This window comes from Embiotoca jacksoni, unplaced genomic scaffold (genome assembly GCF_022577435.1).
Source record: "Embiotoca jacksoni isolate LCO1_2020_lvr unplaced genomic scaffold, fEmbJac1.0.p SCAF_3, whole genome shotgun sequence".
NCBI lineage: Eukaryota > Metazoa > Chordata > Actinopteri > Embiotocidae > Embiotoca > Embiotoca jacksoni.
The window spans coordinates 19,614,224-19,641,610 of NW_027185381.1; the positions used below are offsets into that span (position 1 = coordinate 19,614,224).

The 27,387-nt window shown below is 42.5% G+C and overlaps 1 protein-coding gene across 2 annotated transcripts in view; it reads left to right on the forward strand.

Annotated features, from left to right (window-relative positions):
• Window positions 1-15,827: 15,827 nt before the first annotated feature.
• The window catches only part of ldlrad3 (low density lipoprotein receptor class A domain containing 3), a 78,686-nt gene continuing 67,126 nt past the window's right edge, over window positions 15,828-27,387 (forward strand). For both annotated transcript variants that reach the window (XM_069163154.1, XM_069163155.1), the window contains exon 1: window positions 15,828-15,899. In XM_069163154.1, the coding sequence (XP_069019255.1) occupies window positions 15,845-15,899 (55 nt within the window). In that variant the 5' untranslated portion in view covers window positions 15,828-15,844. The remainder of the gene's footprint in view (window positions 15,900-27,387) is intronic.

The following is a 27,387-nucleotide window of genomic DNA, read 5'->3' on the forward strand; positions in this document are numbered from 1 at the left end:
TAGACAAGTGGGAGGAAAAATATTGCATTGGCAGGACTGCTCTCCACACTTTCAGCCCGTACGTATAGAGATAATATACGGTAACTATCTATTTTAACATAAAAACAGACGACTAAATATAATCTACATGTGCATGACTCATTAATTAATTATAATACATATTTTTCTATATATATATATATAGAGAGAGAGAGAGATGGTATGTATGTATATATATTTCCGTTAATTATAAGTTGAGATGCAACGTTTTTCTTATCAAAGAAAAGTCCCGACACTAACTGTTCACTGAAACCTGGCAACCTGGCTTGATCCACTCATGTTTCCCCCTCCATCTCTTCGTCGTTCCCCAGCCTTCCCTCGTCCCTCTCATCATTCATGCTGTGTACACAGTCTGTGTCCCTTTCTGGTCGCCCAGGCTCCTCCGGAGCTTGTTAATTGCGTCGGTGACACAGGTCTGTGTGTGAAGCAGCGGTAGTAATTGCTCTAGCCTGGCCCCGAGGGGAGGAAGGGTGCGGCCATCTGGCCTCCAGGTCTGCCCCGAGGCTTTGAGATTAGTTGCATGCTTCCATGTTTGATGAGATGGACGGCATTAGCAGTTTTATCAGGGACAGAGTCGACCATCAAACTTTGCGCTGCTGTCCTCACCGGGTTTGTTAAACTACGCCGCGTGGCGCGTAGTGGACGAGCCGAGGCTAAACGATGGTCTGATCCTCCCAATTTATGCTTCACACACACACACACACACACCGCGATGAGCAAAATAGACTTTACTGTATCTTAATAAATGCCATGAGCGCACCCTTTTATATTTGAACTTTACAGCGCTGTAGCCTCATATCGGTATTGGCGCAATAATACATACATTTTATAATATTGGAGATGTATTGGTATTTGTATTTCAAACATGAATTAGCACCTTCACCTAAAATAGAATATTTAAATTGTTTTCTTTTATTTGCGTTCACCATTCGACACAGGAAAATAGTCATCATATTATGATCACACAAAATATAATCTGTTTATTTCAAGCGTTCTTCAAATTACATATCGCTGGTACTGCAAACCTTTAATAACTACCATTAAGTATAATGTGAAATGAGGTGTTGACAAATCTTGTTCCATTATAATTCAGGTTCTAAAAGTACATTTTCCTCCATTTGGAAATGAAAGCCTTTAAAATAGGACCAACGGCACAAATAATAAAACAGGGGGAGGGAAATTTACAATATTTTGTTGACCTTTGGATTACAGCCGGGGCCCTGAGTTATCCATTTATTTATTTGTCTCTTCACTTTAATACATCGAGATCAAATACCATCACTTTGCCAAATACGTACATCCACTTGCATGAGTGGCTGATTTTAATGCCTGCTTTTGTACAAATTGCTCTCTCATAATTAGTTTTAGCTTAGTGTCAGTGGCCTCCCTTCATCAAGCGATGATAGAAAAGACGGGATTGTACCATAGAAATGATTTCGAGAAAATCAAAGCCAGCATTTGGAGGAAAACTAGTGACCACTGATATCTGAAAAATACAAAAATAATTCGATTTTTTTCTTTTTTTTTTTTTAAAGTAAGGCTTTCGCCAGACTGTTGAATGTTTAAAAGTTAACTCATTTATTCTAAAATAACAATATCGATGCCAGTGCCAGGCAGAACGTTAAAGTTAGCAAGATAACGCTCACAGTCCACTGATGCCAAATGAAGAGCAGGAAGAAAGAGTGTGGAAGAGCACTACTGACTCCAGCGGAGAGCGGAGGCAGGAGGAGGAGGAGGAGGGGGAGGAGGAGGTCGCTGCCGAGGAGAGACTTGACAACCGCGCAGGTGAGGCTGCGTGTCGTGACAGTTCTAATGGAGTTTGACTTGAGAAATCAGCTATCGCATCTTTTCAGTGAGTGTTGAGGCTGGGGTTTTACAGATTTGTTGAGAGTAGCGATATTCAGCCACAGATTGTGTGCACCACTGAAAGATAACCTGTGCATTGATTTCAAACGTATCCATCCATCCACCCCCGGTTTATCCTGGCAGAGTCACGGGGGGGGGGGGGCTGGAGCCTATTTCGGCTGACTTTGGGGCAAAGGCAGGGTACATCCTGCACACAGATCGGCAGTCTGTCGGAGGGCCGCCACCGGACAGGCAGCTTCATTACATTTACAGCGCAGACTATGCGTCCTACAGAACTTTTCTACGTATTCTACACCATGTTTTTTTTTTTGTTGTTGTTTTTTTTAATCTTTAAATTATATTCATGGCTAAATTGCCGGAGAGCAATTTATTTTTGATGAAATACATTTCAATGATTTAACCACGCGATAACCTCAGTGCGGTGAAATGACTACAAAATAAGTTGTTTTCAAAATTCAGGTATACATTTCTTAATCAGACAATAAGAAACATTTCTGTATATTGCTTAAGCTTCTATATTATGAATAGCCTGATATCGCGGTGCATATGCTAGCGGAAAATTGGGCAGTCCAGATGAAAATTGCAGGTGTGAATTTTGTTCCTAGTCTGACTCTGGTCTTGGCAATGTAAAATATGCATACCTTGCTGAAATTGACTAAAACAGAACTTAATATTTTCATTTCAGGGCCCTACTATCAAATTGGGGTTCTGGCAAGATTTCTCGCACATGAAAGGTAGGGGGGGAGACGGGGGCGATCCTAAACATTAAAGAGCAACACTTGTAGTACTGAGGATAATTCAAACCGATGAAGACACTGGAATTTAATCTGATCAAGGCAACGTGCCTAAACCTGGGAAAGGTGGCTCAGTTTTGAGCAGCCATCTTACAGCACCAGGTTCTGGGTTTGAACCCAACCTGGGAGCCTTGAACAGCACCAGTGAGTGCACACTGGCTTGGTACAATGGAGCTGTAGCACGACTGACACTAAAGACTGAGACTGGCTCGGTGAATGGGGTGAAATACAGCGATTAATGAAGTATGACGTAAGAGGTGTTTGCTTAAGTTTGGCATGAGGGCTGCATGAGTTGCTGCCAAGAGTGGCGATCATTGGCAGTTTCCAAAGTGGTCTTAAACAAAGTCATAAAAATTATTATCTGTGACTTAATACAAGATACTACTGTGGTTTCAATCCGTCTTAATTTCTCCCAAGTAACTCCAGCATGTCTCCCAGCAAAATTACAAATTCCCCACGTGAGCCATTTTCAAGAAGCAATCTTTTCTATTTCACAGTCTGCTGTTCAGTTTTTGCCACCCTCTGATGTGGAGTAGCACATTTCAATTTATATGTACTTGTACGGCATCCGCCAAACTCCCACCTGGTATAAAATATGGGAAGTCTTTCATTTCTTGAGGGTAGACTGCATGCCGTCGACTCCTGTATCCAGAGTTGTTCTGCTTCTCCTGCTCCTGGTTTTGTGTGAAAATCAGTCAGTCATGCATTTCTAGGCCTTGTATCACGACGATGGCACAATTTCCAGCGGTTATCTCTGCAACGATCAGCTACTTTACTGTTTGATTTGAGTGTGAAGAATTGGCAAGTAAATGTGACTGTGACTTCAAAGCAATGATAAAGCTTTTGTTGTGAAATCACAATATGCACATCCTGAGATCAAACCGGATTGCACAGAATAACTAAGCAGCCGAGAAATAAGAATGCACTCTAATACTTCTGTAATGTTAATATAAATGTTAATTTCTGGACAGGTGTACAACCCGCTTACTGCTGTTAGAGCACACATTTTGCTACGCTATCTACACTATCATCACTCCAACCTAAGGATTAATTCACAGTTTCCACAAGGAAATGGAAAGATGTACAGAAAATACCGAAACAGGAATGTCAATATCAGAAAGATTTTGTACAGTCAACATGATTTGATCCATTTAGTTCTTTACTGACATGTTGTGTCAACGTCCGTACTTGTACTTCCCGCCCACACGAAATGTTTCTCCAGCAGACTCCCCGTGGTGACTGCTTAATCAAGATGACAAGCGGCTTAAAAAAAAACAGATCCTAATTGGATGCAGCGAAGATAAGACATTAACTAAACATGGGCTCGTTTATGAAGTCTCAAAAAAATTCCCTCTGTCAACAAGAGTAATTCCCTGCTCTCAAACAAAACTTGTGCAAAAGAGGAATTACAAGATTAATATATTTGAAATTTTTCATCCTCGCCTCTGTTGCAGACACACACTCCGATGCCTCTCAACTTCCTGTTTTCTGTTGGTATGTAGGTAGGTAGGTAGGTAGGTAGGTATATACTTTATTAATCCCCGAGGGGAAATTTTTTGTCATGTCAGTCACTGCTTGGCTGCTGTTGCATTTATACTCCAAGGCAGCTGCACATATAAAAAAAATAAAATAAATAAAAAAAACACGACGGTATACGGCAGATGTGCTAATGACCTCTTTATAGAAAGGGGAAAGAACTGAACTTTCCATCTCTGCAGCATCACCAACGCTTGACCACTTCCTCTGCACAGAAATCCAGCCGTTGCTCGTGATACTGCTGCTAAGAGACTGCAATCAATACACCATAATGGCAGATAGTATTTCTGGGTGGCTCGTACTGTAGACCACAAACTTCCAGAAGATATCTGTTCTCTAAATTTGAAAATCATGAGCAGAGAAATGAAAGAGAAATGGAGATTTTTTTTTTCTTTTTTTTTTTTCTTTTTTCTCCTGTACCTCAAGAGTCTTGGAATCTTTAATGGATTTCTAAACTGGAGCGGCAAATTGGCAGAAGAGATATTTCAGTCAGTTATGTGAGAGAGTTTGCCTCTTTTTAAGGGATAGGATATGTGATCTCAAAGGGTGCATTTTTTTTTTTTTTTTCTACAGAACCACATTACAGTCAGAGAGAAACATAACAAATAGTGTGTGAACGGAGGTGCATTTTCTAAAAGGCGTGAAATTTAGAGAGACAAAAACAGTAAACAAGGCTTGTGGCAGATTGTGCACCTGGATCTGAATGCTACTGCAGATAGAAAAACGTCTTGTGGTGTTTAGATAAAGCTCAAAGTACACATCCGGATGTTCCTGCAACAGCTTTCGAATCCAGTTCATTTATTGTACCTTTCCAGTATGGCAGCTACATGTCTGCAGTTAGCCTCTGTGTGTTCAATCATTCTCCAGCATTACTGATGTATCTCTTAGCTGTAGTGGAGGAAATGGGATGTCGGACTTATTTAAAAAAAAAAAAAAAAAAAAAAAGAAAAGAAAGAGCAGACAATGTGGCGATGGAGCAGAATGAAAAGTAATGCTATTCTCCAAAGTGATTTTAGTAAACTGACGCGTTAAAGTTACTGCAACAACGGTGAGAAAATAAAACATAAAAAAAAGATTTGCTTTTAAGGCTAAGAAGAGGCTGTTGTTGAATTCAAATCGTGTATAATACACACGGTAGCGCAAAGGGATTGAATGTGTTTGTGTTTTTCGCTCGTGTCCACGGGAGCCTTAAATCCCGTCTTTCTTCGATTTCGTTGTCTCTCCAAAACAGGCTGACACCCATTAGTGCTGGCAGGCAGGGGATTGAGATGAATGTGTTCCAATTTGAACCACCCCTCTGAGTGCTCTGCAGGGTCTCGCGGTGTACAGGCCGACTGTGAAGTGAGAGCTGGAGCCGTCCCAAGGTACCTCGGACTGTTTTCAGAGTGGCCTTGCGATCTCTACCCGCGGGGGAGGGGGGGGGGGGAATACCAAACACGCCTATGAATGTGCTTTTATGATTTCAAAATAAATAGTTTCTCCGTGTTTCTGGGTCTTTGGCTTCCTACGATGTGGGAGGATTAAGGTGAAGGACCGGTTGATTGACAGCGGAACAACCAATCACTGCACTGTAGAGTTTAGAGCATGTTATCCTCACTGGCTGCTTTTGTCTTTTGGCGGCTAATCCGAGCAGCAGCAGATTGACCTTTTTTATGATGTTAGCCTGGCATCAAAAGGTGCACAAAAAAAAAACTGAGTCAAATAATGGCAAAAGTCAAGTCCTAACCAGCCAGTAGCCTACTCAATGCAGGCTGAGAGCAGCAAGCTAATGTTAGCGCCACTGCTTGCACCAAAGAGCTTGTTCATGTCACATTAGCGTCAGTAAAAACACCTGCGGCGACAATTCATTTTAACCTTTGAACATTCTGGTGCCATTTCTGTAAGTATGTGAAGATCTTATTCATTATGAATGTTTCAAATTAAAAGCCGTAATTTCAAATTAAAAACCCGTCATTTCAAATTAAAAGCCCTCCAGCGTTTCACAGACAGTCCAGCCTAGGTTTTGAAATAGTCACGTTACTTTAACAATTAAAATGGTTGTCTGTTTGATGAAATAAATTTACGTTGTGAACATTACCAATATTTCCCAGTATTTTTTATGAACTGTGCACTGAATCATTTGCTGACACTGGCTGATACGCACGCGCCAACATTTGAAGGGGAGTACTTTTTTTTTTTTTTTTTCACATCGCAAGTACTCTCATATTATCCATTGAAAAGACTGCAGCTCCAAAGGTCCATCTCGAAAACCGTATGTAATCACTTCAAATGTGGCCTCTCCGTCTCCATAACTACAAGCCTGCACGGCAGATAACAGGCAAAATGATGGCAGCAGTGTGTGTGTGTGTGTGTGTGTGTGTGTGTGTGTGTGTGTGTGTGTGTGTGTGTGTGTGTGTGTGTGTGTGTGTGTGCAAATTCACTCACTGAGAGCCCAACCTAATAATTCAGAGGAAAATAAGTAACCAGCTTGTTTTTGAGAGCCAGAATCTGTTTATCCACACTGCACTTGAGTCATAGTTCCGCTGTGTACAGAATCCTTTCCTCATGAGAGCTTTGTGTACGTCTGAGCGGAATAACGAGTGGATACAATACAACTTTTTTTTTTTTTCCCCCCCTCTCCCTTGTATTTAACATCTACCTTCTGTCTTCTGGGGTTTGTTTTGAGTTTATGTTTGAAGCCTCTCTCTCTTTCTACCGTAGCCAATCACGGTCCTCGTTTAACCTTGTGCCCCCCCTCCCCTCCCCTCCTCCCCTCCCCTTCCCCACCGGAGGCATCAACTTGGCGATCACAATTTGACTTTAACCATGATGTATGATTCGCCATTAAGATAATGGAAATAAAATGGCCGTTTGATTAAACGAGCATCCAGTCATGTTAATTGTTCTTGTGATAAAAGGTCAGACTCGGCGTGTGTCTGAGACCATGCGCCACCAGCAAAGAGAGTTTCTCAATTAAATTATCCACAGGGAAACAAAGACGGAGGCCAGTGCTTCCCACTTCCAACTCGCATTTATAGGACATGCTGGGTTGAGCAGTTTGCTTCCCTTCTTTAGAATTAAAACAAAAATAATAATAATAATAATTAACCACAAACGCTTTAAACACATAAATAAAAATTTCAGGCGCGTGTGTGTAGTTAAGCTATTGTATCAACGGCACACGGCATCCAAACATGCGACCGTACTCCCCCTCCTTCCTAATTGCTAGATTTGGCCTCCGCCTGTCAACGTGCCGAGGTTGCCCCCCCACACCCTCCGCCTCTCCTTCGAGGATTAGAAACGATCAAAGCCATGTTCATTCCATGCTCGCATTTCCTCCCTTCCAACAGCAGGTGGGAAACTCCCGTCAGCCCACACACACACACACACACACACACACACACACACACACACACACACACACACACACACACACACACACACACACACACACACCACTGTATCAGCCAGAAGGGTTAAGCTTCGGGCATGCATCCGTGGGGCCGGAAGATACGCCGCCAAATACTGCTCAGTGTGTCAGTGTCACTTGATAATATTTCATCTTGCCTAGGTTGTACTGTAAATCTCATGTGAAGAACGTGACTGTTATTTTTGATTCCTCTTTTAAATTAGACTTGTGGATTAAATCTGTTGTCAAGGCCAGCCTCTTTCAGCTAACACGGGGTTTTGCCGTTACACCGTTCTAACACTTAGATGCAGTGTATAAGCCACTACAGCGTCACTGTAAGCTATTTCTTTTAACAACGTCTGGCGCTTATTATTTTTATGGTCGGACAGTTCATTTTTAAATAGATATTGTAATAATATTACGTGAAAATACATACTTTTTAATAAAATAACGGCCCGCCACTCCCCACTGCTACCACACCTCCTAAGCCCTCCAAAACCTGGGAAACATATGGTAAGGCCCTTCCTGTCTTTTAAGACCTTGAGAAGGTCACTCGTGCTTTTATCAGTTGGAGGTTGGACTACTGCAACTCTTTATATGTTGAAATATATGAACACACGCTGATATGGAGGTTGATTCAGAACGCTGCAGCAAGAATCCTGTAGGCGCAAGCACATTTCACCTATCCTTGAATCCTCACATCAGCTGTCTGTTCGGCAAAGTATTAATTATTAAATTTTATTGATTTTGCATAAGTGCTTAAAATGGAGCAGCTGCAGCTTATCTGTCTGACCTGTTGCACCTCTATACCCTTTGTTGCTCGCTTAGGTCATCGGAGCAGCAGCTTTGAATAGTTCCTAGAATCAAAATTAGCACTTTGGGCCAAAACTGCAGAACAGCAACCCCCTCCAGATGAGCTCATCAACTTCACCGCTTGTTTTGATTGAATATGTACCTATTCTCACTGGTATTTCAAGGTTTAGGCCCAACTCTACTGTACATTTTATAAGATTTAACAACAGCTCATGTATATCCTTGTGTAACATTTTGGCTTAATATTGTTTTAAATTTCCTTTAGTTTTGCTTTATTGCCTCATTTGCTTTTAACCACCTAATTGTTTCAAGCCTATCTGCTTCGTTTCAATTAGGTTTAATGTGGTGCAGCACTTTATGTTGGTTACAAATATGCTGTATACGTGGACTGAAATAAGAAGCTTCCTATTAAAGCTCAAAATTTCTCATGTTTCAATGTATTTTGTTTGTCAGTGACTCATTCACAGGAAAATCACACTGCTTTACAACATTTCCTCACTGCTTTCAATGAGAATGACTCCCTCATGCAGCCCATTTTGAGACATGTTTAGACTTTGAACCAATCATCACATTTGTAAATGTTTCACTTTTCTGCTGCTATTATTTTTCACACGCTTCTGACCACCACCCTTTTTCAGCCTCAGTGTGTTGAGGCTGGTTGACATATAGATGTGTGTGTGTGAAGAATGCCATCGCCCCATGTCACTGTGCGTCACATTCCCATTGGTCCACGGCAATTACTCTAATGAGAGGTTGCCCAAGGCAAGTGAACAGAACAAAAAAGTGATTCATTTGTTTGTGTCTGTCAGCGTGGAGACTACATGTGCGTACAGTTCATTTTATGTGGCTGCCAGTAAATGAATCAGTGTGGGGATAAAGAAGTTGATTTTCGAATCTGAACATTTCCCGTAGTGCTTTGGGGCCGGGGCCCAGCAGCAGCGGGCATTGAGCTGGTAATTCTTCACCCTGTGATCAAAGGCCCGGTTCTCAGCAAGCTCCCCAACCGCCCTCTCTCCGTTCCCCTTATTTTCCCTTCACTCCCCCCCTACCGCTGCTCCAATCATAGCCCAGAGCAGCCAGGCGTGAGTTATAACCCTGTGGCGTGTTGGTTATTATCCCAGAGTCTTGCAAATCTTACTGGTCCCGCCTCACTGTACTGACTCTTACCCTTACAAACCCAACTTCCTCCTCTCGTGGTCAATCTGCATGGTCTAACTGCAGCCGGACTCAAACTGCTGTTCTGAGTACTGGCCTTTCCAGACCTTCAGGCAGCTACAGTGTTTCTACACAGCTTGCCATCCTCCCCTGTGTTTTGTCTCTTGAACCCTACACACAGTGCACTCTGTCATGCTCTTGACAATCCCTCTCTCAGCATCCATAACTTCCAGTTTCGTCAAGATATTTCACGTCATCTTCACTCCTGAACCTCTTTTTACACATTCGTCTATATTTATGCGCTTTACCGCTGAATCTTAAGTGCGAATCAAGTCTTTCTTCTTTGTTTTCTCCAACTTTCTTTTGTTCTTAACAGCTGTCTGATTTTCCTTCTGTTCTAATTCACACTTCAATAGCTCAAATGTGTTACTCACTTGCTTGCGCTCTGCATATTCGTTCTGTACGACGTTTGGTCAACACACAGCGTGACTAATATTCTCAAGGTTACTCTCAATGTTACTCTCCCGCAAATCTGGGTCTTTTTTTTTTTTCTTTCACAAATGTAGCCCGGACCATTGTGATGAAAAATGCAGAATAGGGCCAGGCCTTGGCAGGGAGGCGAGGAATGAGTGGCCCACTTTGGCCAATAAAAAAACACCTGAGACAGTTGGTGGTCCACTAAATGAAGGCAGCCTGCAGGTATGAGCAGCGGGCCAAGTCAAAATGATTGCTATAAAACAGGCCAAGCCTGTTGGGAGTGCTGGTGCCTCTATTCATCCTGGCCCACCTCCATCGCATGCCCTCCCGGCCCCGATTCTCTCGTCGTTCCTTCTGTTTTCCTCGGCTCCCTCTCTCACTGCCTGTGATATTCTGATTAATTCTATTCTTCAATATTTTATTAGATTTTGTCTGTGCAGTTTGTGATGTTTGCCTGGCTAGGGAGGGAAGCAGAGTTGAAAAGGTTTAGTTCTTTAGTTCTCTTTAAATCCAGAGCTCATTTCAATGTTGCCTTTGATAACTTTGATTATCTTACTATTACGATTACTAGTAATCTATATTACTTTGATACTGACGCAATGTGAATCCATTTTGTGCTCCTGAGCTGCTGACCAGGGTGAGTTTTGACCAACAAAAAAACAACCCTAAAACAATCCAGACAGGAAAACAAGTATTTCCTCGTCAGCAGGACATCTTAATTTGTCAGTGCTTTCCAAAACAGTTATTTAGTCAGTAACTTTTAGGCAACCAGAACTACTTTAATATTAAAAGAAATCAACATGAACTTGATCTTTGGTGTTGATGTCAGACTCTTTGTATGCCCAATCAATCTCCTCCATCTAAGGTTATGCGTCTCTACAATGTCATGTTACATCCATTTTCTCTTCTGAGAAAAAAAAACAACAACGATTATTTGTATGAACACAAGCGGTCACTTACCGTACAAAATATAAACACGAGTTGTTATTAGCATTTAAACAAACCACCAGTGCTACTTTTTAGCCATGCTAGCGTCAGGTTGCTAAGGTTGGCAGTGTTGGTCTGCTTTTCCACCACTTTGGTCCAGACTGAGATTCCCCCCATTAATATTGAATCAAGTGCCATGAATTTCATACCGGCATTTGTGGTCCCCGTGGGACGAATCCTGAAGATTGAAGTGACCCCCTAACCTTTCCTCTAGCACCACCTGAAGGTCGGTGAAATGGCTCAATAATTGAAGAAATGTTGCACTGTTCTGTGCATATTCAGGATCCCCAGAAAACGACATCTTCACATGTTGCACATAAATTGGCAGTTTCCAGTTCAGAGAGAAACGTCTCAACAGTCGGATTGCAATGATGTTTTGTGTGGACATCTATACGTTATTCATCCCAGACTCACATAATTACATCCTCAAGTAAAAATTTCAATACTTTGTCCAATACTTTATGAACCAATATTTGTGAAACAACTGACATTCCCAGCAGCCTCAGCTGTACTCTGCTGCATTTTGCTCACAGCACCACTGTGCCTAAATGGACGCTCACAGAGGACAGTCTCATTCTGACAAGCTACCCCTGGTGGATCTGTTCCCTCTAATCAACCATCGTTTAAACCCAATTGACAATAATTTCATCATTTAGAGTGACACATAAGGTTGTACAAGCATCAGTTCAGTTAAGATTTTTCCTAAAATGAAGGGCAGCATTTGAGAAATGAAACGTTGATGAGTGCTCACAGTTAACTGCCTGAAGTAAGAGAAGATTGCCCATTGCTTAGCTGGACTTGACCTTGTTTAAGGCTGTTATTTAGCAATGCCACTGCCTGTTATTTGGAGACCAAATGTGATAATGAACTACTGTGGCCTTGAAAGCAGCATCACCATTATATTAATATATATGACAACAAGATAGTTCTGTTTACTGCCCTTTGTTTTGCTGTTATGTGTAGACATGTTCATGTAAATCATTAAAAAAAATTCTGCAATTTCACTGAGTCTATTTTTAATGAGCGTTTCCTCTTAGGAGACACAGAGGACATTTTTACATTTACTCAACTAGCCCGTAGATTTGTCTTATTATTGATAGTCACTTGTATTTTTGCTATACTTGTCCTATTTATTATCATCCTTATATTTTGCACTTTGCTATGTAACCCACTCCAGTCTGCGCATTATTTCGTCAAGATTAATTAAGAAAGTAATTGTTGATGCTTCAGGCCTTCCTCACTCAAATTGTTATTGGCCCCTGCCTCTGAGATCCCAAATCAATATCTGTTCCTCATTTGATTCTCCACCTGAGCCCTATAGATTGACAGCCACACGCACGTGCACACACACACACGCGCGCGCGCGCACACACACACACACACACACACACACACACACACACACACACACACAACCTACCCTGTGCGTCTCCCTCTGATTCAATTGCTGATGCCTATCTGATGTCCCTGCAGCGTCAACAGGCGAGACATCAGGCTTCCTAACTAATGTCAAAGGAACAAGGCATTGATCACATAATTGAATGATTATTCAATTATTTGGAAGTGCATGAAGGAGACTTCGGGTGTGGGCAAACTTCGGCAAGCATGCCACAATAGCGTAGCTATGCGTGTGTGCATGTCTCGTACGCTGCACGGGCGTGCACCTGTGTTGGTGTGCGTGGTTGTTTTTGTGTGCGTGGCTCTGAATATTCACCACTAAAACCGACTTCGTAATGGGCCTGCAGAAACGTTTGCTAAAATTATTAGTGCGCTGTCCCTTGATGTGTCCTCTGTTTTACCCTCTCTCTCTATTGCTCTATTGCTTTCTGGCTCGCACACTCACTCGCTCACAAACAAAGACATCCTTCACATCGGTACACTGGTTATTAAATACAAGATGAATGTCAAGAGGCTCACACTCGAGAGTGAACCTGCCTTTGCCGGCCCTTGAGGGGCCTTGGCATTTCGCAGCTACCTCGGCGGTAGCCTGATGCGACAAGGACGTGTCATGCTGAAGCTCTCAAGAGCGATTTTATTGCTCTCTTACCCACTTCACAGTCTCGTTAGGTAAAATGATGTATTAGCAATTAGCATTAGGCGGACAGTGGACTCAGCTGCTCTTGTTGCCAAACTTCCAGAACTTCCAGTAATACCCTGCAGCTTGCATGTAATTCTCCGTCATGTGAGTTTACGCCTTAAATGTGGAGGAGAGTTTTGTTCAAATACATCTCGCCTCACACTCCCTACCTCCTTCTATCATAATATCGGCCGTGATTTTTTTTTTTTTTTCTCTCTCGTCTTTATTGCCACACCTTCTTTTTCACCCTCTCCATCTCGCTTTCCTTGTCCACCTACTGATACTTTTCTTGCCGCCGGCTTCCTTACTCATTGCCTTTCCCCACTGCTCCCTCTCAACTCCCACACACACATACATACATACACACACACACACACACACACACATAGAGTCTCTTTGTGTTGTTCCTGTTATACAATTCCTCACCTCTCGCTACATCTATGACTGAATCTTTTCTTTCAGTGCCACTGCTCACCCACAGGCAAAGTCATCCCAGGTTGCCATGCTCCCTGCTTCTTCTTTTTTTCAATCAGATCACCTCACTTCCTCAGAGTCATTTTCCAAATTTGGGGACTAATTGGGTTTCTCCTGCGATTAAGTCAATAACAACGTTCATATTAGAGTTTAATGTCTCCTAATGAGTCCATTTGTTGGCCGGCGGCTAATTAGGTCTGAGCAGTTTATAGATAACCTAAACTAATTGATGGGCATTACTGATACACTGTGTGTCAACCAGTAATGTATTTGAGCACATTTCTGCTTTTAGCTTGCAGCCCTCTCGTGCAGAGCCCCCCCCCCCCCTCCCCAAAACAGATTATACTGTTCCGGTTCATGGATCGGGCTGTATAATTTGTGAGACAGCTCAGCATTAACATTAATGATAACTCCAGGGGACCAGAATGAAATCCATTTAACATTGACTGACAAATATCCTTCCTCCCCAACAAGCATGCAGTTTTATTAGTGCTGATTGTAGTCAGGATTTGTGTCAAGGAGACTTGTGTCTGCCTTTGTTAAGAGTGGCGATCAGTGAAATATTCACCTCCGCCAACTTTAGGCTTTTCAAGAGTAGTTACTCAGTACACATGTGGCTCCACTTGGCATCAGTACTCATAACATAACAGAGTGAAATGCATGAGGCCCTACAGGCAACGGTGGTGGTATATGAGGACACCCCTGCACAAGCTATCGAGCAGGAATCTTTGACAAAGTTTCAGCAGATCCGACTGATATGCCAAGACCTTCCCCTGGAGTTGGAGTCTGCACGAGGCTGTGGCTCGATAAGGTACTGTGTGGATGAATATAAAGTGAGCTGGAGGAGTATGATACTGGGACTCGTCCCAATCATATGCCTCCAGGTTAGCTTGCTATCAAAAGGAGGGGTTTGTTTGAAGCTAGGTTGTCTGCCTGCACACAGCTGCAGCCCTATGATAAAGAGGAGAGCGGTTTGATAGGTGAAATCTGCTGTCCTTCCATCCCTCTCCCTGTCGCTTTCTCAGTGAATCCAACTTAAATTGGCATGCAAACACCAACAAAAGCATCAGGATACTTTCTGTCTAACTTCCTGAATATATCTCTGTGTACATAGGCCTATGTGTTGTGCATCTGTGCTGGCACTGAGCTCCGTACGAGTTCTAAAACGTGAAATTCCTCAGTGTGGAAGCTATAGAGCTGAGTTTAGGAACACCAGAAATACAATAAGAAAGAAGACGTATTTTTGTGTGTGTCTTTCTGTGTGCGTTTATCTCGGCTTCAGTGCCAACACCACAAATTCTTTCACGCTTTGACTTCGTACGAGTATATCCCTCTTTTAAACTTTCATCAAGGCTAAGAATCTGCTCCAAATAGTCCCCCCCCCCCCTCCCTGTGCCATCTGTTGCCTCCACATCTAGTTTTTCAGTTTCAAAAGAGTTCCACCCCCGCTGAGAGCACGGGTTTGCATATATCCCAAGGAAAGTGTTGTGTTATGTTTTCATGACCTGTTTTAGGGCTACTTTGGACTGGTATGTTTTTTTTTTAATTTAATTTTTTTTTTTTTTTTTATAATAGCTACACAATTCTCCAATGTTTTTTTTTTTGTTTTAATGTCGTTACATGTTTGGATTTCGATCTTTTCTCAGCATCAGTAAGTTTGGACCCTAATTTGTTTTGGGAGCAAACTTCCCACTGATTATGCTACTTCCTTTAATGCTGCACGAGTGGGTGACGTTGACCGGAGTAATGAAACGATTCCGGTATTTGCTCGAGGGGGGACCTTTCGCGGTCCTTGCTCCGCAGTTTGAGAACCGCTGTCCCTGGCTGGCCGACCTCTGCTCTCGGGCTCTCTGCCTCCGACTCCGCCTCTCTCTCAGCACCAACACACGACCGACCGACTCCTCAAGCGCTGCCCGCCCGCCTGACGCCACCTCGAAGCCCCTTCCAGCTTCGGCTTGGTACGCCTTGTCCCCCCTTCAAACTGGACTCCACGCTGCTGTCCCTCCCTCTACCGCGCCAAATGCACTCCTAGTTTTGCCGGAAGCGAAAAAGGAAAGAGTCAAACTTCAACAACAACAAAAAAAAGTACAACAGGCAAGAGTTGCTGTTTCGGAGAAGTTGTTCCTTTTTTTTTTTTTTTTTTTTTTTTTTTTGCCCCCAGCTTTTGGCCCCGTGGCGGGGCAGGACAGCAGGACTAGGCCGGGGGGGGTGGTGAGGGAGGGGGAAAAGGACGACCGTATGATGTGGATCTGGTACCTTCTGCTTGGTTCGGGGTCCGGCTCAAGAACTGTTGGTAAGTTCTTTTTAAAAAAAAAAAAATAAAAAAGCACACGGAAACTAATGTTGTCACGGCGTGGACACGCTTCAGTACGGGTGGGTTAGATGAGGAGGAAGAGGAGGAAGAGGAGGGGGGGTGGGAATGCAAAATCTTTGGAACCGTTCGCTGTCTGGTTTTCTCCTCATACGTTTCTTTTTTTTCTTTTCTTTTCTCCCCCTGCGACGAGCTCGCTCAAACTTATTGGAGCGACGTCGCGGAAAGAAGTTATCAAGACTTTTTCATTTCCACCGACTTGAATTGGCTTTTTGTTTTCGTCTGGAAATTGGGAGCGTTAGCGGCCGGGGCGGCAGCAGCAGCAGCAGCAGCTTCGGATTTGTTCGTGCATGCCGAATGCGTTGCACTGGTTGCGTGTCCTCCTCACCTCTGAGTGAGAATATTTTTGTAAGAGACACCCTCGTGTGCCCTATCCGTTCACCGGCTGTAGCCTCCCCCCGCCACGTAAATGACCGAGAGGTTGTTGACAGGCCAGTGTTGACAAGTCAATCTGTTCCCCAGCCCCCCCTCCCCCCCCGCCACGCCACGCCACGCCACGGCAGCTGGGGGCCCCGTGAAGGACGCTTCACCGGGAGTTTATACTTAGGACAGCCAGTTGGCGCTTAACTCCTTTTACATGTGCAGATAGAGACTTGAGCTGCTGTTCTAAACCGTGACATTCACACATCCGCTGGTCATTACAAATGGGCTGAAAAACGACCTGTCCATTTCAACGATGGCCTTTTGACTAACACGTGTGACAAACCGATACGACTTAAAAAAAAAACACACAAAAAAACCAGTCTCAACGTTGTATTCTGATCCTGATCACGACAGTTATCAATTATTTTCGTTATCTAAATAATTTGTTGATTAATCGATTAGTTATTTGGTCTTTTAACTTTCAGAAAATGGTGATCATGTCGACCGGTGTTTCCCGAAGCCCGAGGTGTCGTCTTAATGTCTTGTTTTGTACCAACCGACCGTCCACAACAAACAAAATATTCAGTTTATTATCGTGAAAGACAAAAGCAACCCAAAAAATATTCACAATTAAAAAAAAACTGTAATCTGAAAATGTTGGCATTTTTATCAAATTGTTTTTTTTTTTATTTACAGTGCTAAATCACCATGGAACATGGTCCCAATAAACTTTGCAACTACAGTCAATAGAATAATACAAATGCATTCATATATCATTGCTAAGGAAATGTTCAAATAAAACATGCAATATTGGCTCATAAAAAGAATGGAGAGCAAAAAGAGAGCATAACTAAGGGATGGTTCGGGGTCATCGGAGCCAGCCCCAATTATAGGTTTTTATCAAACAGGAAAGTTCTCTGTCTAATCTTTTAAGTACCACCTCCCACACCTAAACTTTTCCATTAACAGATGATTCAAAATGATTAATCAGCTGTCAAAATAGTCAGAGATGAATCTTGAGTCAAACTAATTGATTAGTTGACGAATTGTTGCAGCTTTTACAATTTTACAGGTATGGTTACTCTACACATGTATGAGCAAGTAACCTTAGTATCCATAATCCAGATATACATATAAAGTTACATTATCAGCTAGATCACGTGCTTAAGAGCAAAGATGGTGGACTTACTTTTATTGTCTTTGGTTGAAAATGTGTAGTTTTGTATGGAGTGTAACAATCAGAGCCGTGTTTATTTTTATGTCAACAGGATTTGAGGTGAACTTTAGTCACTTCTACAGTATCCAACAACAAAATGGCTTAAACAGATATTGCAGGGGCGTAGTTAAAAAAAAAAAAAAAAGCTCCTGATGCTGCTGGTTCCGTCGGTCTTGTTTACGAAAGTGTCACGGTATGAAAAGCACAGGCGTGGGAGATTAATTTGACGCTTTCTGATAGACTGGGAAGTGGTTTCAGAATTCAATTTCAATTATTGGCGTCACGTTTAAGTCATTAAAAAGAAAGCAGGACCTTGTATTTTGAGTCTTGACTGCGGACCAGTGTGTCTCCTCTCTTTTGCCCACTGGCCTGCAAATGAAACATAACTGACAGTTGAGCTAACCGGTTTTGATGAGGGTCACAGTCTGGTTGCTGCCCTGTGCCTCCGGAGATGAACTTCATCCACATAATGTTCACATTATTCCAACGATTTCTGGCATTTGCGGATCGATTCAGAATCATAGAAGATGAGAACTATGATTCCTGCGCGAGTCGTTTTCTTCACCCGTCCCCTACCTGCTGAAGCTGTGTTAGTTTCAGGGTCCTGGTATTTGTGAATTGCCGCAGTGTCGTGGGCTCACTGGGACACTTGAATATAATTGAGCTGTCATTAATGTGACATGCAACACCTGTGATCTCATACTATGACAAGTCGAAATGTCTGGTGTGAAAAGGCAATATGTTTTTGCTTATGTCGGCGACAGTGAGGTGCAAATTTGATTATATTAGGAGTGGAACGGAGATTTAGAGCGGAGCTGCCAAAGCCCACTCTGGTTTGGTTTACTTCAGCAAAGGAGCTTGCACCTGTGATTAATGTTGGACATTTTCTCCCACGCTATTTCTGTGCTTTGTTTTCTTCTGTACGGCTCTATGTGTTGTCAGCTTTGAATAAACAGCTTCAGCAGCTGTGGTTACACGCCCACTTTCTTCCAGTCTGATGGAAATCATTCTGAATTTTGGGTCAGCTGTTTGCATTGATGGCAACCGCTGCGCACACCAGACGACGGAGATCCATCTTCGGGGAACTGATCAAACACGTGATGCGGCCATCACTTTTGTCGCACATTTGTTCCAATTAAGTGCATCATGTAAACACCAGACTGTATTAGATCTAATCGAGCAACAGCTTGATAACAACTTCCTTCTGCTGGAAGCGATGCAGGGGAGAAGGCGAGCACATGTTGGGGTTTTGTGACAATGAGTCTGGGTGTCGAAACATTCAAATGTTTAAGAGTTTCAGTATCAAAAACAAACTGAGCTTGGAAGCAGATATTTATGGGAAGTGGAGGGATAAACATACAAACCCCCCCCCCCCCCCCCCCCCACAGATTTACATCAAGACTGAGGGCGGAAAGCGATCAGTTTCATTGTTTACAAGGTACAATTTATCTTTTAGCCTGACCAGGGTAATAATGTCAGGTAGATGTGTGTGTGTGTATGTGTGTGTGTGTGTGTGTGTGTGTGACGTGCGTGTGTGTGTTTTATTGTTATCCTCACCAGCAGCAGTATTACCAGAGTATTGGTTAATGTTCTAGCCTAAATATAAACCGATAATATTAGGTCTAAATTAGGTGCTCTGTAACAATATTTTGCATTTAATTTGACATTTAGCCCAGAAATTAATAAAGGTATACTGCAAATTCAAAATCAATTTGGCATTTGGGGCTTGGCAATACCTATTAAAATGCTAATCACAATATTGACATTTGAAGATATGGCACAAAATCATGTTGGCTGAATTTCTCACCGTGCTCTAAAAATAGGAAGGCAACTGAAATATGTGGGAATGATGGCGGTGTGCTTTCTCACGTTGGAGTGTTTTTTTTTCTCTCTCATATACACACTGTAAAATCAAAATATGTTGCTACCTACGCATAATTGCAACTTCATGTGTTTCAGATCTGCAAACACTCCGATGAGTAAATGACTATATAAGTGAGTGCAATTAATTTCCTGAACACATTTGACCACTCGATAACACTCTCTCTGAATGTGCGAATGTGCTATTGTATTAAAGTTAATTTATTTATATTGACCTACATTATTCACATAGGAGTAAATTCGAGCTTGTTTTTATGTAGTTACGCTTTACTTGCACCGACTGTGTTAACATCCTCTGATTGATATTTTCTACCGGTTACCTTGAACAAGCCAGAGCCGTCAAAGTCCATGTCTCGCTTCAACCACTGAGGAACATTGAATGAAACGTTGACGACCGACGTGTTGCTGCGAAACACACAGAGTGCATCTGAATCTGCAAATCATTTACTGGCGAACGTCTGGTTTTTTTTTCGAATGTCTTGACTGTAAAACGTCCACACCGTGCTTACAGACTGACACGCTGAAGTATCTGCTTGATCAACACAATGTGCGCTCCATTTAACTGCCACACACGCGCACACACACACACACACACACACACACACACACACACACACACACACACTGGCCAGGTGGTGGGATACTATCCGGGTCATTTCTCTTATTGAATAGGAAAACAGAATCACATTGTCTCCTGCTTATTGTGCTTTGTGTTTCTGCGCTGTGGCTTCTCAGAGACAGGCCAGTTGGCCCGATACACCGCTGTGTGTCTGTGCTTATCTTTGCGTGTCTTTGGAAAGAGGCGGTGCGGGTTTTTTTTTCTTTTTTTTTTTTTCCACTGGCTGACATGGTTGATATGCTTCCAGGCTTAGTTGCAAATGCTGAGAAGGCCTGGGATTAAGGAGGGCCACCGTGGCTTCGGATCCCGGAGTTTTTAAACAAAGCCACGTGACCGGAGTCGTGTTTCAGACCTCGGCAACAGGGCGGCTTCAACTGGCGTCGGCGTATATTGTATCAGTCAAACATCACTGCTCATTATGTTTATGACTTTCACCAATAAAGCAATTGTCCATAGTTGGATCTGTGACCATTAGGTACACATCATATTGTGTTTCTGCAGGGCATGTTAAAGCTCTGTCCAGTTTCTTTCAGCATCTCTGATCTATAAGTCATGATGGTAAATATTTAATGAACCCTGGTGTGCATGAATCGAAAGAGACGGGAGAGAAACAGACAGGAGTGAAACGTGCTGGAAAAAGTCAGGAGACAGCTCATTACATATTGATTTTGGATTGATTTGAACTAATTTGCCATGCGGTGTTGCAGAGGCTTAGCTAATCCCTGATGGTTGCCCTTCATTGATCCACCTTCTCCTTGGGTGCCAAGATCAAACCTGGGATGAATCTGCTTAATTACCGAAGAGAGTTTTTTTTTTTCCAAGAATACTAGCCATTCGATTTTTGCTTTTTGTTGGCCTATGAATATCTGGTGTTCTCACTCTTCACCAAATATATTGTTTTCTCAACCATCACTACACTGTATACTACATTTAGTTATTCCCTGTGGGGTAAACTATGAGTACAGTTTGTGCAAGATGTTGATTTTTAACTGTCCAAAGTGCCAGACCCTAAAGGTAACTTGAGATGTGCTGAGAAGTTTGTTTACAACTAATGCCCTAAGCAGTACATGTTTTCGGAGCATTTTTAAGACCGGTGCAGTCTGTCGGTGACTTTTTTTTTTTTTTTTTTTTTTTTTTTTTTTTACAGCACATGCAAATATATTGCATGAGCGGCAGAGAAAAGATAACAGATCTCCCCGTTACTGTGAAGTTTTTCAGTGGACTGTTGTTAACTGGGAAAACTGTATATTCTACTCCCTCCATGTTTTCAGTTTTTCCCGGAGGTGAGAACCCCATGTGCCTTTTTTTTTTTCTTTTCTCTGCTCCTCTTTTCAGTTCAAACAGGGTCTCTCTCTCCTCAACTGACGTCCCATTGTTTTACAGTTTTGAAGAACCCTTAAGGGGTAGAGACAGCCTGTTCACGGTGAGATAGTTCTAGCTGCAGCATCCTTTTCGTTGTCTCGGAAGGATTAACGGTGAAAAAGAATGATCAGCAGAGCAGTCACATCTGACATCCGTTGCGTATTTAATCTAAATGAAGTAATTCTACCGCTGAAATAAAATCTAGTACAGATGGAATATCACGTGGAGCTTATCCACTGATCTGTATTATGTGTGTATTGTGTACGGCGACGACTGTCAAAGAAAGCGGTGAAGTGCATGAGCGAGCTGCTACACAAGAGAGCCGTTTGTGGGACGTAACAGCAGCATGAGACCCTGGCTGGATCGGTGTATCTGGAGTGTCACCATTGTGTTTGTACTTACTATGTTTCGTCGAGCACAAGTTAAATATGCTGATGAATTCATAAAAGTCGTATGCCGAGCTTCGGTACTTTTATGGCACCGACTGACTTGCTATGATACCATCTTCTATTAGAAAATGCTGTTATTCAGTTTCAAAATTTTGGTATCTTAAGGAGGAGATCTCATCAGCATCACTGAGCCAATACAGTCTTTCTTAAACATACAATAGGCTCTACTATCAAAGTAGGTAAAGCTCACATTAAAACGCCTCATTTAACTCTTATCAAACTACCCTCTGACAGCATGCCTGTCTTGAGTTGCGTTTGCTGCAGTAACTCAGTGGGGACTAGAGGCTTCCCTGTGCTCAGCTGCCCACCAAGCATCTGCAGATAACCCACACGTGAGGCGTTTAGGGGCCATCCGTAAATCGCTGCCACAGAAAATAACCTGGGTTACACTCTCCCCCTTCTAATCCTAATGAGTCTCTGCATACACATTGGTCCCAGGCCACCACAGGTCAATTCTCAACCTAGAGCCACCAAAAGACAGTCCATGATGAATGGGATCTTACCTGACACACCTTCTCTGCTCCTTGATTTAGTTTAGTTTAAAGCTTAAAAAAAAAAAAATGGAGTCCTGACACGTGCATGAGTTGTTCTGCTGCCGACATCTCTGTGGACAAACGCTTTTATGTGTGTACTGTGGTTATAAAATATCAAGGTGAATTAACACGTAAGTGTTTACTCATTATGTTGTTTCGTTTTATAGTCGGAGGAAACTTGTCCAGGGTTGATATGTAGGTCCCAGTGCAACACTCTCACAGTGGACTGTAATTGCAAGCTGATGATTTTTGATTGAGTATTTTATATTACCTACTACATTTTTTTTTTATGACAAAGCTTGAGCTGTCAAGCAGCAGACTGGATTGCTGTCAGTCTGTTGTTGACTCTTGTTCAAAGTTTTGTGTCTTTTAAAAGTGGTTGACCTTGAATATGTTCACCCGATATGATGTATTCCGCCTAGAAACGCGGATTGTGAAGGATCGAAGCCATCAGTTGGGACACAGCTGGTGTTAGAGATTTATTTGTTTGAAGTTTACCCAGCATTTGCTCAGTTTTGCCATGCCCAACCACCTTGGTTTCCCCACTTTTTTTTTTTATCTTCATCCAAGGTGTGCCCTCTGAGAGGAGAATGACCTGCTGTTATGTGTCCCCTGTGTTGCTTTGCCTGCTGTCAGACGGGGAACGAATCCTGGCACGCTGACAGCTGGCTCCCCTGCTGTCCCCCGTGATCAGCAGTCATTTGCTGTACTGCGTCTCACAGCCGCCGTGGCAGCCAGTGTGGACACGGACAGGCTATTTTGGACTGAAATTCCAACATCCCTCTGTCAAACCAAACAAACATTACCTTAAAGGTCAACAAAAACCCAGAGAGGAACATAGATAACTGACCCTCTGTTTGTTTGTGGACTGGTGTGAAAATATAACGTGGTTCTATATTTTTGGATCTTCACATGACTTTGATACGTCCCTTGAGATATTGTGATAACCATGGCCTTGAAAATGTACCAAGGTTCTTTTTATGTTTATTTTCTATGCTGCCAAATGCGGTTGTTTTTTTTTGTGCCTATATTTGGAGATCGTACATGTCAGCTGACAAACGTTTGCGGTTATAATTTTGCAGCACCAAACCTTATTGTGGATCCACCTTTAGCCTCATACATAATTGTTTTGTAATTGTGACACAGCTCTGGCAGTTGCATCATTCTGCCAAGCGGCCCAGCACCATCCTGTGCTGTAATTAGGTGCAATTTTCCAAACATCTCATCATAAGGAAAATGTTTATTTTGACTCGACACGGTTTTTGGATTGCAATCACACAGACATTATTTTCCATGTTTATCTCTTTTGTGTGCCAAGTCTGATTACAAGCATTCATTGTTGTGTGATAAATATGCAAATTGTCTTAATAGCATTTTAGGTGAAATGTGTTTTAGAGGCGTTAGCGTTACTGCTAATGCATTCATCTGCAGGATTAGATTAATCTTCAGGATTACGGAGACTTTTGGAAGAACTCTTTTCTCCCTGTATTACACAACACAGTAATTTACGATTGGTCATTAGGTCAGGGGTAGACTCTAAGCCCGGGACTAACACATGAGAAATGCTGGCTCATGAAACAAGCCATTTGCTGAAGTGAAACTCACAATTATAATTGAGGTGCTGCAGAGTGTGAAATTCACAGACGGCAATGAAATTCCTTTTCCTCCCGCATGAACATAGCATATCTTTATGTCTTATTGATAGTAATGTGGCAGATTCTTTTGAGGTTTCAACTGGAAGATGATGTGTCATATTTCTGCCACAGAGACGTTTGCATGCCATTTTGTGCCTTATTTCAGAAACCTCTGCTGGCAGCACCAGTGTTTGGCCAGCCGTGACGGAGTGAGAGGAGAGGACAGCTAAGCCTCTCTCTTACTCTGATATCCACCTCCATCTAAAGGGAAAATCAGAAGGGAGAGATGCGACCTGCACTTCTTTTTGCGCCAGATTGACATTTAGTTGACAGTGCCAATTGAATTCTCTTCACCTATTACTGCGTGTTCACCCACGCGGACACACGTTTGATTTAGCAACCTCCCGGGTGAAATTCCAATCTCGGGACATAAGAGCTATTATGCACTTGATGCTACTCCTCTAGGCGAGTGCATAAATGAACAAATAAGATCAATCTCAATTCGTCCAACTTGAAATAATTGCCAATTTGTCACAATTAATTTCAGAGCTTCGACTCAAGACCCCTTGATATTGATATTGAATTTCCCATTATTACATACCTGAAACCCTGCTCATTAAATAGAGCTGAATCCAAGGAATTAGTCTCCGTGTTAAATGGATGATAAAAGGGTCAAAACAGCTGGGGATAATTTCGCTGTCTGACTGAGGAAGGAGAGGTACATTTTATACACACGCTTGAAGTTAATTTGTGGAAGAGACAAGATTCCACCTCTGTCATGCCACAAACATGGCTTAACCCCGTGAGCTGTCAGCCCCTATCTTCAAGTGTGCACATGCTTTGATTTCCCACGGTTGTCTTTCTTCTGGTACCGTTCCTTTGAGTCTGTGTGTGTGTGTGTGTGTGTGTGTGTGTGTGCGTGTGCGTGTGTTTGTGTGTGTAAAAGGCACAGAGTGTATGTGCAATATGTATAAAGGGTAATCCTCTCTTGGACAGGGACCAGAGGAGGCGAGGCGCTCATCTTCACAGGAACTAATCACCCGATCCCGCCTGCTGTTTACAGAGGCAGTCTCGCCAGCCAGAATCAAATGCAAAGCCCATGTTAATTGCCTTAATGCCGCTTCCCTGTCAACCATGGCTTGGCAACATCCCCCCAGCGCTGCGCCTCAAAATGAAATCTTTTTAATTCTTCGATGAATACCAAGGACAGAAGGGAGTTCCCGCTCCTCAGGAATGAAGAGAAAGAACACATTTTTTGCTTCTAGTATTTAAGATCGAGAAGAGACTAACAGAAGTACAGGAGGGCAAGTGAAAGTTGAGGTCAGTCTGGTATAAAGGGGGCAGGGCAAGAAGGTCAGGCCTAGCTTAGGTCAATTATTAGACCAGAACAATTAGTTTTGCGGGGGTCTGGTGTGTCAGAGATGGTAATTGAGTCCGCTCTAATGAGAAGCTGCAGGCCGAGGATTTGACTAATTTCTTATATGCCCAGGACGATATGTCAGGCTGGCCGTCCTGCGCCTAATGACTCCAGATACGTAATGAAGGATTGGTGGGATTTCAATAGACTTGAATGGATCTTTATATTAATGTACTTCAGAGTTAGGGCATTCTGGAGACTTGTGTAATGGCATTCCAAGGTTTTTGATGTCCTGCAGTGTACCACTGACAGAAGTGGTCTGTATGTATATATATATATATATATATATATATATATATATATATATATATATATATATATATATATATATATAATGTATATGTATACACAGCATACTGTATATGTAAACATATAATATATGCACAATATATGTGTGTGTCCTTTACTTCAGTGATACCTGACCTATTCTTTTACATGACACATAATATGATATACTGTGTCATATAGCTGTGTTTTTTAAACTCGAAGAACTTTACAAAAACAATTTTATCTTTTATTTAGACCAGACAAGGTATATTTGCTCGTATATCAGCAACAGCCACAATCTCCAGGTAGCAACATCAGCATTGTAGGTTAAGTTGGCAGCTTTTGATACAGTGTCACTGAGAGTTTCCTCATGATAAATACTGTGTCGACCAACTGCAGAACAGGCAACCCAAGCCCCTTGTGTGCTGTGTGCTTCTCATTCCTCATACCTGTGCAACTACAGTAACAATATGATCTAGCCTTAATCAAACGAGTGACAGCTTAATTCCTAAAGGTATCGATTAATTAAACGTAACTGCACAAATATACCATAAAATATACTAATACGAAATGTATGCCCAGATACAGTATTTGCTTTATCTGGATTGTCATGGATAGCCAGTAGCATGTCCATCACTCCTTCTTTCTGACGCGGCTAAATTTCCAAACTGACACTTCCAAAATACAAAGAATTGCATTCACTGGAAACAAAGTGCACAGAAATGTCCTATGCTTTTTCAATAACTACAAAAATGTATAGCGGCTTTGACCTGCTTGCGTTGTCCATGCAGCCATCGATAGAGTTGAAAATGTCTGATAAAAAAACAAACAGTCAAGCTGGTAAACATCATATTTCACCCTCATGTGATTCCCATCTCCACCGTGTCCGCTACGGGTCAGGAACTCATCTGTCCTGAAGGAACAGCACAGCAGCTGATTATGATGGATTATGATAGATTCCTCCTTGACTGACCTCTGCAGCCAGTCACACATTCTTCACTGCATTTGCACACACTCACAAACACACGCACACGTAAATGGTTATAGTGTTGACACTTTGCAAAAGGTGCTTGAGAGAAACTTTGCAACAGGCAGGTACTTTCATATAATGACAAACATACATGACATCCAGTCATGCTTTTTGTACACTGTTAGTGAAACATTCATACAGGCATAGAACGGCACATTACCGCACAATTAATTAATTAATTAACTTGCACAAACTAACATGAAAGCACATAATCCCACCGGAGGAAAAAAAAACAAAAACAAAAAAAACCTTCTAAAACCAGCCCCAAAGCTACTTTCACAGCGAGCCATTCATTTGCATTTGGTTTGGTGTCTTTACCGGTGCTGTGCTGAGCACTTTGAGCAGTGTGTCTCTGTCAGACCAGCCACCTCCTCCACCCTCATCCACCAGCCCTCATGCCATTACCACAGATGGTACTCGTGTAGCGGCAGTGAAGAGAAATGAGGTGGATGGCGCTAATCGCTGGTGCAGACTGATGCGTGTTCAGTCACCTGGTCAGCAAGCCACTGAAGAAAATACGTGTCGAGCAAAGGCCATCAGAAACAATGGCTAACGCGGAAGAAGGTCAGAGAAGATGGTGGTGTTGACCCACGAGAGGCGACAGAGGCTTCAAGGCACTGCAGCTCTGTACGCGAGTCC